The 16748-nt window shown below is 37.9% G+C and overlaps 1 protein-coding gene across 5 annotated transcripts in view; it reads right to left on the minus strand.

The window, feature by feature from the left end:
- Positions 1 to 16748, minus strand: part of SLC25A12 (solute carrier family 25 member 12) — a 208940-nt gene that overhangs the window by 66690 nt on the left and 125502 nt on the right. For 4 of the 5 annotated variants that reach the window (XM_043577044.1, XM_043577042.1, XM_043577041.1 and 1 more), the window contains exons 3-4: positions 16047 to 16189; positions 5591 to 5706 (exon numbers count right to left, since the gene is read on the minus strand). In XM_043577044.1, the coding sequence (XP_043432979.1) occupies positions 5591 to 5706; positions 16047 to 16189 (259 nt within the window). Of the gene's footprint in view, positions 1 to 908; positions 1013 to 5590; positions 5707 to 16046; positions 16190 to 16748 lie in introns of those variants that run through there. The other variant, XM_043577043.1, reaches the window with a different exon arrangement.

A 16748-nucleotide genomic window follows, 5' to 3' on the forward strand; every position in this document is an offset into this window, starting at 1 on the left:
AGCTTATAAAAATAATTAGTACAACTATTATTTTAAAATCCAATTCATAATTACCACTTTACCAGGATGTGCTTATCCAAAAAAAAAAAGTTATACAAAAGCTCCAGAACTGGAGAGCTTCTACTTGTGTGAGGCAACAGCTCTAACATGTGATGCTCTCCTTATCCAGTTTTATCCGGTTCTGCATGACATAAAAGGGAACCCCAATAATCTCAAATATTCCCAATACATCTAACTGAAGATGCATAGCAAGTCCCCCCCCCACCCCCACCGCCCCCACAGAGAATCCCGTCTTTCCAGTGGCAAACAAGGGTCTTTAGCTCTAAATAGCACTCCTTGGAGTATTATTTCAGTGGCCATAGTTCTGGCCTGGATGAAAGGGCTATGACAGTCACATCTTATTGGCAGCAAGATCATGATCTACTGTTTTATACTAGGTTGGTATTGCTATGGGATATAGGAATCCATTCGTTTTCTGACATATAGAAAACAATAGACCACTTTTTCACTTCCTGCAGAGCATGGGCTTATGAAAGAGATGGTTTATAATTCCTCTTGAAAAGGGAGTTGGGGCCAGATACAAAAGTAGCCTGTCATTATGTTCTCTTTGCTCAAAGGAAAGGAGTAGGATTTGTCAGGAGGGCAGGTAATGGTGACAACTGTGATTAAGTAAAAATGTTCACAGACGTATAACATTAGTCAGTTCAGCTGTATCAGTCACTTATGATGATTGGACTAGATGAATTACACATTGAAGCATATATATTATGTACATATGTCTTAACAGAGGTTTTAATTTCCCCAACAGCCCACAATGTGTCTCCCCATCTCATCCACCCTCATCCCTCCCCTGGTCCTTATGGGAGCTTCCTACTGGTCTTGTTCACCTTTCTTCAGTACAAAATTACCTCTGACCGGGGCTGGCACTCTTCTCCAAGACTGCCGCCATGCCTGTTCCATGAATGAGCCTGGAAGGAGCTGCTGTACCAACGGTGTGGCCAGAGAACTCCTCCTGTAGGTATACAAGCCATCAGCCCTGTGACACAGCCCACCTACCATCAGCCCAACGACATCCTGATTCCAAGGATTCCAGCCCAGCAGGAGCCACTGCTTCCAACTTAAGAGGCTTGAGACCAAACATTTTTATTGTCAGTGGGGGTGGGGGCGGGGGAGTCCTCAATAGCTCAGTTTCATCTGCATAGTTCTTAAAGTGAAGTCAGAGAGGCTTTTAGAAGGACTCCCACCAAAACAGTGAATTCCTTGTGTATAACTGAACAAAAACAATGGCGAGACTTGTGGAAGTAAAGAGTTTTTCAGTGAAGGAAAACTTGGGGAGAAAGAAGAGGAACAACTAAGAGACCAAAAAAGAAAACAAAGGAAAACAAACAACAACAACAGAATGTTCAACAACAGGAACTTGGTAGAGGAAGTCCCAACCAAAATAGCATGTAGACTCAGTCCCAGACTACTAGGTTCTACTTCCAGTTGGGTCATTAATTTCCTAGGTGACTTCCTCTGTTTCTCTAAGCAAAAGTATTTCTATTAATCCTTTACCTACCTCCAGAAGGGACTACCATACAATTAGTCAACAGAGTAGTCCTGCTGCCAAATATATGTGAAGGTCCGTTTCTCAGGAAGGATGAGTTTACATTTAAAGAGCATCTATTACTATAGAAACTAGATGCTTCACCAGTCTATCACCAAATGCATAAAAACTAATAACACTATGACCTTTTTTTTTTAACCTTAAACTCTAAGCTACTCTAGTAGCCTTCAGTATTAACAGGATTTTTTTCTGCAATATCTGAAAGGGGTCTCAAAATTCTTACTGATTTATTTTGAACACCCAGGTGAAGCTCTAATTCTTACTAGACCAAATTAGGTATTGGTTACCATTAGATTTTCATAGTATTCCATGTCTATAGCTTTGTTCCCACTGAGAGAGGGTAATTTTTCACATCTAGACTTCCATCTCCCGAACCTTTTAAAAACAGCGGTGGTTATGCCTAAGCCACCCCAATCTATTCTTCCCTTCAGGGAAAAAGAGTCTATTTTAAAGGCACAAATGGAACCCATTTCTATTTGCTGTATTTAATGACAATCAAAAACAGTACCAAATCAAAAGGAATCCCTGCTTTTTCAGGGTTCTACAGTGAGGGGATAAAGATGTGCCCTTGAAAAAAATCACTTTGGAGAGGTCCCATTCCTAGGCAAGCGCTTTGGAACACAATGCTGATGAGATTTTAATAAAAAACTTAGACTGTACAACATATCTTATATTCATTTATTAGTTAATAGACAGGAGTTGGGGTTTCATTTTTTTAGAAGGATTACATCTTTGTTAACGCAATGGGCTTTTATTTTTTAAATGTGGGACAAATGCAAGGCAGCTACTGACAACACAATGTAGTATAACTGGTTATCTAGGTTACCTCAACCTAATTCTATCAAGCAGAATACCCAGTACACTAGAGGCTAGTAGTGAGACCAAGGCAAGTTTAGACTGTATCTAGCACACACCAATCATGCAACGGCCTCCACAAGGCTCAACAGTGGCAGTAACAGATATATAAGCCATTAAGTAATTATCCACAGCATGCATTAGAAATTTTATTAAAAGAACATCAAAGAGGAAACAACTATGGTTTTATTCACTCTTTTAAAAACTCCAGAACCCTCTCCTGCGCTTGCTTGCACATTCTGAAATGGATTACCGAGGTCTCAATGTAAGTCTTCTCCCCCAAAGTAGAGGCATCTCTAACAATTAAAAAACAGAAACAAAAAACTTGTCCAGCACTCAAGTAAATGTTGTTCGATATTCCTATTTACATAAATACTTGCAAAAATGTACACAACTTAAGTATCTAATCTGATGTGTATTAAAAAGCGTATCTAAAAAAACAAAAGCATAGATGAGAACAATATATACAAATACACAGATAATAACATCATCATCATAGTCCACGAGATACCAATGGCATAACAGTTCCCCCCCCACCCCCACTCCATTACACCTGGCATCCAATATTCTCTCCCACCTTTCTCTCCTGGTGTGCACAAGAGAAAATTGTACTTTAAATAAATTCTAAACTAGAAAATATAAGGCCATTCGGTGAAAAGGATTTACAGTTAGAATGGATCTATAATTTCCTTTTACCTAAACATATATCTATAAATACATAAGCACAATTCATTTTATTAAGTGGATACAAACATGAAAACTGACCTTTAACACAGATCCAAAATCCTATAAAAATAAACTCCAAGTTAATTAGTTCCTTATGCTGAAATTCTGTAGTCTTGAAAACAGCCTGTAATGAGTAGGCCTTAGAAATCTTGTTAAATGGCATTTGTAACAGTTTCAATGCTTTTCCTCTTTCCTTAATATAAAATTAAACTTTCTCTCCTTCATTATGATTTTTATTTAAGAAAATTTGTCTGAAATGAATCCTCAAAACCAGGGAGGCAAGACAGGAAGGGAAAATGGTCAAGGTCCCCAAGAAACAGATGACCATCATCAAGACAACCACCCAACTGGCCAGGGGCTCCAAGAACAATGTTGAAAGGGCATTCACCAGTACCTCATTCCATAGGAATCTTCCTATCTCTACATTATGAAGCAGAAGAATGAAAGCAGGATTTTGGAGGGTTCATATGTTTATTTTTCAGGTCATATCAGGAGCTATAACAACTAAAACTGGTTTGTTTTGTTTCTAATCCTAATTATATTTTCTTAAAATTCTAACTCATGAATCATAGTCTGGCAGAAAAACAAAAGATCTTTAAAATGCTAAAGTTGGGATCTAATAACTACAAGCTCTCATTTGCATGAAATAAATGTGTTCATAAACCACTCAACTGCTTCTTATACCCATTTTAATCTACTAATCAACACTGGCATGGGTCTCTATTGTTAGTCAAGTGGATGAACTGACTTGAGTGACTTGTTTTTTAAAATAGAAATTGCGAAAAGCATCAAATGGAGATGACACAAAGAACCATGATACCGAGATAGGAAGGACAAAAGTCCCCACAATTTGGTTTTGGGAAATCTAATTCTTAAAACAATGGATACATGATAGAAGCACAGGTCTACCATCACTAATACAGATATTTGTATGGAAGTATTTCCCAAGTATTGCTGCACATTTGGAAGTGAGACATGTGAGAATGTGTGATACCTACTCAAAACAGAAAATGCAGCATTATTAGTGGTCTGGGGTTAATGCTGAGTGATGAGATAATAAGGTTTTATATTTTAAACTACAGAATTTGGGTGCTTCTGGGAAAAATCAACCCTCTTTACGAGGCAGAGTGGCCAGAGCTTGCTCCAAAGCAGGAGTATGCCAACATGGATACAGAAACCTAAGGAGTTCTGCATAGGTAATTATTTGGGGAAATCTTACACAGACAACAACTGGGTCAATAGACAAAAGGAAACAGTCAATGCCAAGCTAGAAAATGTGCCCACTAAAAGCATTAAAGAGCACCACTGGTCCTTCTAATACCTGTATTTTCTCACCATTCTTTTCATGGCAGTGATACTTCCTCCTTTGGGTGTAACTGAAGGATTTTTTTTTATAAGACAAATTCTGTGGTGAATAAATATTTAGCTCAGGGAAAGCCTGATTTTCAAGAGTCTCTCTACAACATATTGATGCAAATTCACCCTATAAAAGGGGCTCAAGTTCAGCTTTACAAGATAAAAAAGTTCTGGAAATCTGTTTCACGACTATGTGAATATACTCAATGCTACTGAACTGTACACTGAAAAATGGTTAAGATTTTATGTGTTCTTTTATCACAATAAAAGTATATAAATATTTTTTTAAAAAGAAGAGGATTCAAGGTCTTTGAAAACACTGCATTGTTTTTATTGAAAAACCTGTTGCAGGAAAAATTAGCAGATACGGTAAACATAAACTAATTTCTGCAAATAAGCGTCTTTAAAAACTAAAACATACATGGCTACAAACAGAAATTCTAGTTTATATGCTTGTCAAACACTGATCTCGTGCTAGATTATATGCCTAGCAAAGGATTTATATCAATTTCTATATTTAACACAAATGTTAGTTTCAATGTTCTAGGCTTGTTTCCTAAAATCAAAAATCTACAATGGTGATTCAGAGAATGCTAACTATTGTTAACTCCCTCCTTCAGTTCCATTCTTGGTGTTACATCGTAGCACTTTTCCAAACTGCTATTGAGGAGCTTTGCACTCTCTACCCAAAAATCCCTTCAAGAATGATATGATTATTCCATGTTGTTCCTCGTCTGTTTCATAAAGAATTTTGCTCAGGCTAGCCCAGAGCAAGAAAAGTTTACACCACATATTTTTGGAATGTAAAAGTGTCAATAAATGACTCAATGAGCAAAGATTCCTTAATTTTTTGCAATTGTCTAATGCTTTAAAGAAATACACCATTTTAATTTTATCTGTGTAAATTCTTTGAGGAAATCAATACTTCACTTATTAACTAGCTCCTAGATAATCAGCAATTTATATGCATTTACTAGATTTAGCAATTAAAGACTGGACCAGCTTCACTAACTTCACTTATCCCTTATAATCTTTTTTTTTCCTTACCAAATGTCACCTCTCCATTTCCACTCTTGTCAAACAACTGGAAAGCCACTATGAACATAGAATCTGGAGCACACAAAACAGATTCAAATGCCAAGAATTCTTGATAGGAGATCAATCTGCAACAAAATATAACATGTTATTGGCTGGTAAAGAAAGGGAAAATATCAGGCATTTAACCTGTCTTTACTGTATGAACTATAGCTCAGGGTAACCACACAATTGGTAAAGGGAAGTCATCTGGAATTTGCTTCAAAATAATCCAGGAGATGAAAAATATAAATAAAACAAATTTAATAATTATTTTAATAATTACCCAAACTTGGTGATGAGGATATTGAATTTGCTACACTAGTCTGTGTTTTATAGGCTTGAAATGTCAACAATACATTTATTTTTTATTTTTTTTATTTTAAAAAAAAATTTTTTTTCAACGTTTTTTATTTATTTTTGGGACAGAGAGAGACAGAGCATGAATGGGGGAGGGGCAGAGAGAGAGGGAGACACAGAATCGGAAACAGGCTCCAGGCTCTGAGCCATCAGCCCAGAGCCCGACGCGGGGCTCGAACTCACAGACCGCGAGATCGTGACCTGGCTGAAGTCGGACGCTTAATCGACTGCGCCACCCAGGCGCCCCAATAATACATTTTTTAAAAGAAGATTCAAAACAAGAGGAGGGAAACTAAAGCACATGGAGTCCTAGAATACTCAGGGTTGTGAAATTAGCCAGTGGCCAAAATTACACTAAAATTGCCTTCAATGATCTTATACAGTTGGCATATGCTAGTATATAGTTTAGAGTCATCTTCCATAGCAAGCTTGCTGCAAACATCCCACACCATGTTGCTGCTATTGGTAAGTGACTAATATCCAAGTAACAGCATTATAAAAATCTGGTTTTTTATAAATATACAAATACATGTAGTTATTTATTTACTTATTCATATAAGTAATGGTGCTGCCTTTTATTCTCAAATGGCCTGGTTTGGACAATACATTTATAGTCACCCTATCAAAAGGAATAGACCTAATCTTAACGTGGCTTCTTGCCCCTCAGGATCTGATCTCTGTATGCCTCCCCTTTGTTCTCTGCACTTCAACCCACTCTTTTTCAATCCCTGCTCCTTCCACCCAGGACCATCACACAACATTTCACTTTCCTTGGAATGATCCCACCATCTCCAAACTTCTGCCCATTTAATTTGTACCCATCCTTACATAGCCCAGATCAAGTATCATTTCCTCAAGACAACCAACCATCTTACAGTCTCGAGATGATTTCACTTACCCTTTACAGCCTTACGGCAGCACACTGTACCTTTTTAGTGCCCCTTGCAAAATTTTTATTAAAATAGTAATGTGGGGCGCCTGGGTGGCTCAGTCGGTTGGGCGACCGACTTCGGCTCAGGTCATGATCTCACACTCCGTGAGTTCGAGCCCCGCATCAGGCTCTGTGCTGACAGCTCAGAGCCTGGAGCCTGTTTCAGATTCTGTGTCTCCCTCTCTCTCTGACCCTCCCCCGTTCGTGCTCTATGTCTCAAAAATAAATAAACGTCAAATAAAAAAAAATTAAAAAATAATAATAATTAATAAATAAATAAATAAAATAGTTATGTAATTCATTGTTTAAAGTCTGATTTCCTGCGAGAAGATAGGCTTGTCACAGAGCACAAGTTTGATTTAGGTAAGAACTTGTAAATATTCTTGAATGAACTCAATTTATAATATACAGCTTTTATTTATTTATTTAAGTGTTTATTTTTGAGAGAGACTGAGTAAGCGGGGAGGGACAGAGAGAGAGGATTCAAAGTAGGCTCTGCACTGTCAGCGGAGAGCCCAAAGTGGGGCTCAAACACATGAACTGTGAGATCATGACCTGAGCCGAAGTTAGACGCTTAACTGACTGAACCACCCAGGTGCCCCAAGAATATATGGCTTTACAGAGAGCTATATTTCTTAACACAGATTTAGGAAAATGACTACATTTTACATTTCATTTTATGTCTCCATTCGTCTAAGACATATTTTACATTTGTAGTTTCCTTTTCCATTACTTGTAACACTCTGAATTATGTTTAAGTTACACAAATTACATTATATCCAAAGCAATGGTGCATACTATGCCTTTTCCCTTTATTGAGGGAAAGGCTTTGTGGTGGTATTATTCAGGGCACTAAAGACTATGCCCTCACTGTGCCCCTGCTGAAGAATCTTTGGTGGAATTAGGAGCTTAAGTGCCTAATGAATCCTGGAAAGAACAACCCAATAAACTGTTTATCAGGTCACCTTTCATAATACATTTTATGCATTGGTATACTACTAAAAACACAAAAGCGTGGTTATCATTACACAAATTTTCAGGTAGTAAAAACAAATGAAGTTATAACATATCAGGTATCATCATCTACACACTCCTAAAAAGCACTGAGTCCTATGAGGTTTTAATAACAATGTATAACACAAGGGTTGCCTGGCTCTGGCTCAGTCGGTACAGCATGTGTCTCCTGATCTCAGGGTTGTGAGTTCAAGCTCCATGTTGGGTGTAGAGATTATAAATAAACTTAAAAAAAAAAAAAAAAGAATATATAACACAAATACAGTAATGATATAGGGATGACTTAGAGAAGGCCTTCATTTTCTACATTATGTAATTCTATGTTTGAAATTTTTATCATGAAGAATTAGCATTATTCTTTTGATTATAAGAGTAATTTAAAAGCTACAAAGTAATTAGGCTGATTATGAATTAAAAAGAAAAAAAAAAACCTGTAACATCATGGTTTTTCCAAAATAGTCTCAGGAATCTGACATCAAAAATACAATTACCCTAAAATACAGAATATGTAGCTTTAAAATACATTTCATACTCAGTAGTAAAACTTTTCTCTATGAGAAAAGGTAAGACTTTTTCCTTAACTAGCAAAGGTCATAAATGGTCGGCTGGCAGAGTAAATTTGGCCCACACATGTTTTCTTTGGCCATGCAAAGAATAATATTTTTAGTTACATTAGTTGCCAACATTAGGAAATTATAAATATTTCACACAAATATCCAGCTTTCTGGTTTCCCTTGTTAAATTGTGAGCAAGGGCAACCAGTTTCTGGTCCCAATACTTTTCATTCCACCAGTCTCCTGGAGCCAAAGTGGAAGCTACCTCTTCAGGGACAGCAGAGCCCATCAGTTATCTACACCTGCCCCTGGGGACCATCCCCGTGAGCTCGAGCCCCATGTCGGGCTCTCTGCTGTCAGCACAGACCCTGCTTTGGATCCTCTGTCCCTCTCTCTCTCTCTGCCCTGCCCCTGCTCATGCTCTTTCTCTCGAAAATAAATAAAACATTAAAAAAACAATTAAAAAAGAAGATATTGGGGGAATCCTCAACCAATCCTCAATACTCACTTACCTTTGTTACACAGAGTGATTTATTTGAAGAAAGATCAATTAAGAGACACAAAGGCATCAGCAACTTAAAAATAAAGTCACTTCATATTAATCGGCCTTAAAAAGGAATGAAATTCTGGGGCGCCTGGGTGGCGCAGTCGGTTAAGCGTCCGACTTCAGCCAGGTCACGATCTCGCGGTCCGTGAGTTCGAGCCCCGCGTCGGGCTCTGGGCTGATGGCTCAGAGCCTGGAGCCTGTTTCCGATTCTGTGTCTCCCTCTCTCTCTGCCCCTCCCCCGTTCATGCTCTGTCTCTCTCTGTCCCAAAAATAAATAAACGTTGAAAAAAAAAAAAAAAAGGAATGAAATTCTGACACAAGCTGTAGCATGGGTGAATCTTGAAAACAACAGGCTAAGTGAAATCAAACACGAAAGGACAAATAATACATTACTCCACTTACATGAAGTATCTAACATAGTCAAACACATTAGAAACAGAAAGTACAATAGTGATTACTAGAGGCTGAGTATTGGGACAAAACAGGAACTCACTGTTTCATGGGTACAGAGTTTCAGTATGAGAAGATGAAAAAAAAAAGGTAGAATGGATAGTAGTGATGGTGGTACAACAATATGAATATACTTAATGCCACTGAAATATATACTTAAAAATGGTTAAAATGATAAATTGTATTATATATATTTTAATACGGTAAAAAGTCACCTGAGATTACCCAAGTATAGGCATTTATTAGAACTCAGCAAATGCACCTTTAAGTTTTGTATTTGTCACTGTGGGTAAATTTTACATATAAAGAAAACACTCAAAACAAATACTGAAATCCAGTTAATAATATGCATGCTGAAATGTGTAAGAAAAGTATCAGTGTTCGCAATTTACTTTGAAATGTGTGAAAAAACAAGATGGATTGATGTAAAGATAGATATATGAAAAACGAAGCATAGAAAAATGTTAATGGTAGAATATGATGGGTATGTTAAGTATACACTGTAAAATACCTTCAACCTTCCTGAATGTTTGAATATTCATAATAAAATATTGGGAAGAAGTAGGAGGTGAGGGTAATGGACCATTTTGTCTCTCTGATATGCTCCCTATCTATCTTTAGCCCATAGGCCTTTTATACCACATGACAGTGGAACAATACTTTTCATAAAGCAAGAAATGGCCTGTTTATCTGCTAACATAAAGCAAACATGTTCTGGAATAATTTTTAAGGCTCTTTTTCCTTTATCCTGCTATGAATTCCTCTATTGTTAGAAGGCCTTGATCAAGACTTAAGCAGCGCCAATGCAAACCACAAGACACTAACTGGAGTGAAGAAACCACTGCTAAGTTCATAGTTTAATAAATTGTTTGTTTTCTTTCAATAAGGATGGGGTGGCACCTTCACTTTTTACCATACCTGCTGCTTGACTTTTTACAAAGAACATGTATTCATTTTATACTCTGAAATAATGGATTTTACAGGAGCCTGGGTGGCTCAGTCGGTTGGGCGTCCAACTTTGGCTCAGGTCAGGATCTCGCCATTTGTGGGGTCGAGCCCCGCGTTGGGCTCTGTGCTGATAGCTCGGAGCCCGGAGCCTGCTTCGGATTCTGTGTCTCCCTCTCTCTCTGCCCCTCCCCTGCTCACATTCTGTCTCTCTCTCTCTCTCTCTCTCTCAAAAATAAATAAACATTAAAAAATTTTTTTTTGAAATAATGGATTTTATGAATTGGATGTTTTAAAATTTTTCTACAAAGTTCCTTTTAAATTTACTGAATGGAAACTAATAAAATTTCAAAATATTAATATGTTAATTTTGCAATTTTTAAAACCATCAAGATTTTTGCATAAAAGGTTTTTCTACATGCATCATAATGTTTTTTTATATACATGTAGAAGAGTAAAGGAAAGCAGTTATGAAAAACGAAAAGAGAAAAGTAATAGTTTCACACATTATAGACTAGAGCTTCCAGATGAAATTCTGGCCAGAGCTAAATATAGAAACTATAATTCTAGAAGTTACAGCTTCAAACAAGCAACTGTCTAAACACTTTAGATTATATCACACAAGAATAGTTCCTGAAATCTTCATTTAATGCATAAAATCATTTTGCCTTTCATTATAAAAGCACAATTTCAAAGTTTAAGCCACAATTTCACAAATAACATTTGACTAATGACTTTTACTTTAGACAACCCATCATGCTATTTATACCATACAATGTTGCTTCTACATGGTTCTGCACAACAAACACCTATATCAAAACACTCCTGCTTATTTTACTATCTATTGGAGGAAAAGGAATGCGGAAGAGGAGAAAGGGGGTGGTTTACATGCTAAGAAAACATGCAGCAGAGGGTGAGGCGGTCCAGGGTACGAAAAGGTATGGTATTGACCTCTCTCAAACCTGCTTTTCCCACATACTTAATTAAATCACTTAGACCTCTGTATACTAGTGCTATTAAGATTTGGTTTTGATAATTATAAACAACCTATGTGATGCTACTTCAAATTATAAGACTCTCATCAAAAAAAAAACCAAACAAACAAAACAAAACAAAAACTACAACAGAACCAAGGAATACCTCTTGGGGCTATAAAAAGAATGTACCAACTACATACACTATTCTAATCTTTGATCACTGTCCTTGGTAAAGGAGTGGGAAACAGAAAGTGGGGAAGAAAGAGAACATCATTTTTTTAAAAAATGATTAAAGAAGGAAAATGGACTAAAAATTAAGAGAATTTTGTGTTATTGGGCAAATCAATCAATCTCTCTAGGCCTCATTTTCCTTAAATGTTAAATGAACAAGAGTGACTACTTGGTATAAGTTAAACATCATCAAAACCTTTCATTTTCTTGGGGCGCCTGGGTGGCTTAGTCGGTTGGGCATCCGACTTCGGCTCAGTTCATGATCTCACGGTCCATGGGTTCGAGCCCCGCGTCGGGCTCTGTGCTGACAGCTAGGAGTCTGGAGCCTGCTTCGGATTCTGTGTCTCCCTCTCTCTCTGACCCTACCCCATTCATGCTCTGTCTCTCTCTGTCTCAAAAATAAATAAACATTAAAAATAAATAAAAATAAATTTAAAAAACCTTTCATTTTCTTGAATTACAAGTATTTTTTTAGAGGTTTTTTTTTATTTTTTTTGAGAGAGAGAGAGAGAGAGACAGAGAGCAGGGGAGGGGCAGAGAGAGAGGGAGAGAGAGAATCCTAAGCAGGTTCCACGCTCAGCACAGAGCCCAGTGCAGGGCTCGATCTCACAATGGTGAGATCATGACCCGAGCCAATATCAAGAGTCAGACACTTAACCAAGCGAGCCACCCAGGCACTCCATCTTCAATTGCAAGTATTAAAGAAACTTCAGCAATGATACTTAACCTTTTTTGAAGTCACAGGTCCTTCTGAAAACCTGGGATTTATCCTGAGAAAAACGCAGATACAAATTCACTCATTTTGCATGATATTTCAGCAACTTCAGGAACCCCTGAAGACTATCCATGAATAAGAGGTTAAGAATTGCTGTGTTTCTAGAAAATTCCAGCTTTCTCTGCTTTTAGAAATTACCTATATGTTTCATAAACTCACTGATAATTTTTATGATCTGTTTTTTTTAATGTTTATTTTCAGAGACAGTGAGCGTGCAAGTGTGGGGAGGGGCAGAAAAAGAGGAGAGAGAGAAATCCAAGCAGGCCCCACGCTGTCAGCACAGAGCCCAATTCGGGGCTCCATCTCAGGAATCAAACTGTGAGGTCATGACCTGAAATGAAATAAAGAGTCCGATGGGTGGACAGATGTTTAACCAACTGAACCATGCAGGTACCCTATGTGATCTAGCTCTTTGAATCAGATTTCCTACAGAACCCAATCTGACTAATTCCAAAGAGAGGAAAAAGGAAGCTTAAGAAGTTTTTAAAATCTGAAATAGGAAAGATTTACCTTTTACAAAGAGAAATAGATTTGTCTTTAAGTGAACACTATTAACATTATCAGATACTTTCCTAGCCAAAACCCATCTTTGATCTATTCTACTCTGGCAACTTAAACCCTTGATTCCATTCAACCACATCAACAATGCAACGGAGTCTGGGAGAACCACATGAAGCTTCAAAACAAACACACTTACTGAGATAGATGAGCAAAAATGATCACAAAAGAAGCATCTGAGAAGATATGGGTACTCTGAAAGCAGGTCTCAGGCCAAATTAATGACAACAAATACCATCCTAGTTTTTAAAAGAGCTAAATATATATGTTACCTTTAATAATTTTGAAGAACGAATTCTGATTAAAAATAATTTTCGTATGCATTACTGTCTAATGACTGTTAAGAAATCCAATGACTAAGTGGTTTATCATAGCTTATCAGCTGATTTCACTTTTTTTTTTTCAATGAAAGGGACACTTTATTGAAGTCCCAGGGCCCTGGGTCTTGGGCAGAAGGCATCCCTGCGAGTAAAGGAAGAGCCGGTAGACAGGCCTTATTTGACCTTCTTAGGGCGTGGGTTGTTGGTGTGGCCACACTTCTTGTGGCAGTTAACTGCACAGGGGTGCAACACTTGTGGCAGATCATCCTGTCGCAGTTGTATTTCTGGGCCAGCTGGCAGAGGGAAGGCTCAATGACGCCACCCGCAGGCAAAGCACCAAGTATAGGGTGGACTCTTTCTGGGTATTGTAGTCTAATGAAGTGCAGCCATCTTCCAGCTGTTTGCCAGCAAAAATCAGACACTGCTGGTCAGGTGAGATGCCCTCCTTGGCTTGGACTTTGGCTTTGACATTCTCACTAGTGTCACTGGGCTCAACCTCGAGGGAGATGGTCTTGCCCATCAGGGTCTCCACAAAGATCTGCGTCTGCAACGCTGCCACCAAACCGTTGGGAACCTAGTTGTGACTTTTTTTTTTTTAAGTTTATTTATTTTGAGAGTGTGTGCACGCGCACAATCGGGGAAGGGGCAGAAAGGGAAGGGGACAGGGGATCCAAAGCAGGCTCTGCGCTGACAGCAGAGAGCCTGACATGGGGCTCCAACTCACAAACCATGAGATGGTGACCTGAGCCAAAGTCAGATGCTTAACGGACTGAGCCATCTGGGCACCCCTGATTTGACTTTTTAAAAGACTAATCACGAAATGTATGCAAGTTCCCCAACATCTACCACTGACAAATTACATAAAATCTTTATCTAAGATATAAAATATTCAAATTTCATGCACTATACTAGATTTTGTGGGAAAATATGAATACTAACCCTAGGTTCAAAGAACTTAGGTATCAACATTTCTAGTTTAACTATAGTCTCCTAGTTTACAATATAGTCTCTAGTTTATAATAGTCTCCTAAACGAATTTCATTGCATGCAAATCTTGCCCTATTTCAACCTACCATTTTTAAAAAATCTCATCATATCTGCAGTAGTATCTTTTTTTTTTTTTTTAATTTTAGAGAGAGGGAGCATGAGTCGGGGAGAGGCGCAGAGGGAGAGAGAATCCCAAGCAGGCTCCACACCCAGCATGGAGCCTGTTGCAGGGCTCGATCCCACAACCCTGGGATCACCAACTGAGCCACCCAGGCACCCTATGGAAAATAACTTTTAACAACTCCTCATTGCCTAGTTTTTCACACAACTACCTCTACAGGTAGGAGAAAGAACCTGGGCCTTTGAAGGCCTGAGGATGTAGCTTGGAACTCACAAAGCAAGAAAAAATTTTCTTTATAATTCATAAGAATACTCCATTTGTTCTATAATACAGTCATATTTGATCTTAACTTAAAAACGGTGTGCTTTTTCCCCTTGAGTAAAGTGACACTCTAGTAAGATGCACCTTGCTATTTCTGTGACTGCACACACCCATACACTGCCAGGCTAAAAATACCTCCAAGACTAAGTCACGAGCCTACAGGATACAGTCAAAGCTTAGCACAGACGGTCCCCAGTTCCACTTCAACCACAATTCCAAGAGTAACAAAGCAAAACCACAGCCACACCAAGGTACATGTAACACAACCTCTTCAATGTCACTCCCCAAGACACACACACACACACCACTGCTATTCCCTTTCCTGGAATTCTCCCAGCTTATCCAGCCACCAGCAACTTCCCGTTCATCTTGCCATATTTCACTCAAGTATCTCTTCTATGATGCTGTCCTGACCACCCAAAACAGAGTTAACTATGCCTTCTTGGGTGTCCTTTGTATCTTTCATATACTTCTATTACAGCATCTTATACCCAAAGTATTCTTTTCTTTGTTCACTCATCCTTCTTCTCACTAGGCCATGAGTTTCTTCTTAAGGCCAAGAACCCCATTTTTTTAATTTATTTTTTTAATTTGTATCCAAGTTAGTTAGCATATAGTATAACAATGATTTCAGGAGAAGATTCCTTAGTGCCCCTTACCCAGTTAGCCCATCCCCCCTCCCACAATCCCTCCAGTAACCCTCTGTTTGTTCTCCATATTTAAGAGTCTCTTATGTTTTGTCCCCCTCCCTGTTTTTATATTATTTTTGCTTCCCTTCCCTTATAGAACCCCATTTTATTTATGTTTGTATTACTAAGGCCCAACAGTGCCTGGCTAATGGTGGTTGTTCAATAAATGTTTGTCAAATAAATGAGTAGACAGATAAATTAATAAATACTACCAAGTTCTTCCCTGATTCATTCTTCTTCATAGCACTTCTAACCTAACATGCTATAATTTACTTTTAAATTTTTGTATTGCTTTTGCATTTATCACTTTACTCGCTGATGTAATTCCAGTCCTTAGAACATTAGAAAACATAGTAGGTACTCAATGTTTGTTGAATGAATGAAAGAAAACCATTCTGTTCAGATTATTCAATACAAAATATGGTTCTCCATATATAGTTTACTTCCAAAAAAAAACCAAGAAACAAATGCTAGTTTTGCCCAATCCTTGATAATGGCAGCAAGTAATACTTCTTATAAACTTCTAAGAAAAGATAATGGTTTATTAATATTAAAATTCCAGGTGGTCATAGGTAAACTTAGGGTGTTCCTATTTTTTAGTAAGATATTGCAGAACATTCATTTTCAAAAAATGTATAAAGGTTCTTACCCATCCTTGGTTTGATCGGCTACTCCTGCCAAGAGCTGCACGACCTTCGGATTACTATTTGGATCATTATACAGTCCAAGATAGCGCTGGACAAAGTCTTCTGGGGTCATGTAATGCTCTCCATCAACCTCAGTACTGGCATACTAAAAAATAAATAATGTATACTTAAAATTAAAATTATGCAACATCATATTGTAGCCAAAAACATTTTGTGAAAAGGTACATAAAGGACAGTATCAAAATCAAAATAAAGATAATAAATGCAGGATAGTGCATTTTCCTCTAGACAGTGAAAAACAAACACTCAGAGCCAGATTTAAGAACACTGGCAAAGTGCTGACACATGCCACAACATGGATAAACCTTGAAAACATTACAAGTTAAAGAAGCCAAAGGCAAGAGGCCACAGATCGTATGACCGCATTTACATGAAATGTCCACAAGAGGCAAACCCACAGTGACAAACAGCAGAGGCACAGGTGCCAGGAACTGGGAGGAGGGCAAATGAGAGTAACTGCTTTAACATATATGGGGTTTTTCTTGGGGGCAGCGACCATGTCCTGGAATTAGATGGTGGCAATGGCGGCACACTGTAAATATACTAAAAAAAAAACCACTGCAGTATACTCTTAAATGGTTAAAATGGAGAATTTTGTCTCATGTGACTTTTATTTCAACTAAACATATAATATGTAAGAGACG

The sequence above is a fragment of the Prionailurus bengalensis genome, chromosome C1 (assembly GCF_016509475.1).
Source record: "Prionailurus bengalensis isolate Pbe53 chromosome C1, Fcat_Pben_1.1_paternal_pri, whole genome shotgun sequence".
Classification (NCBI taxonomy): domain Eukaryota; kingdom Metazoa; phylum Chordata; class Mammalia; order Carnivora; family Felidae; genus Prionailurus; species Prionailurus bengalensis.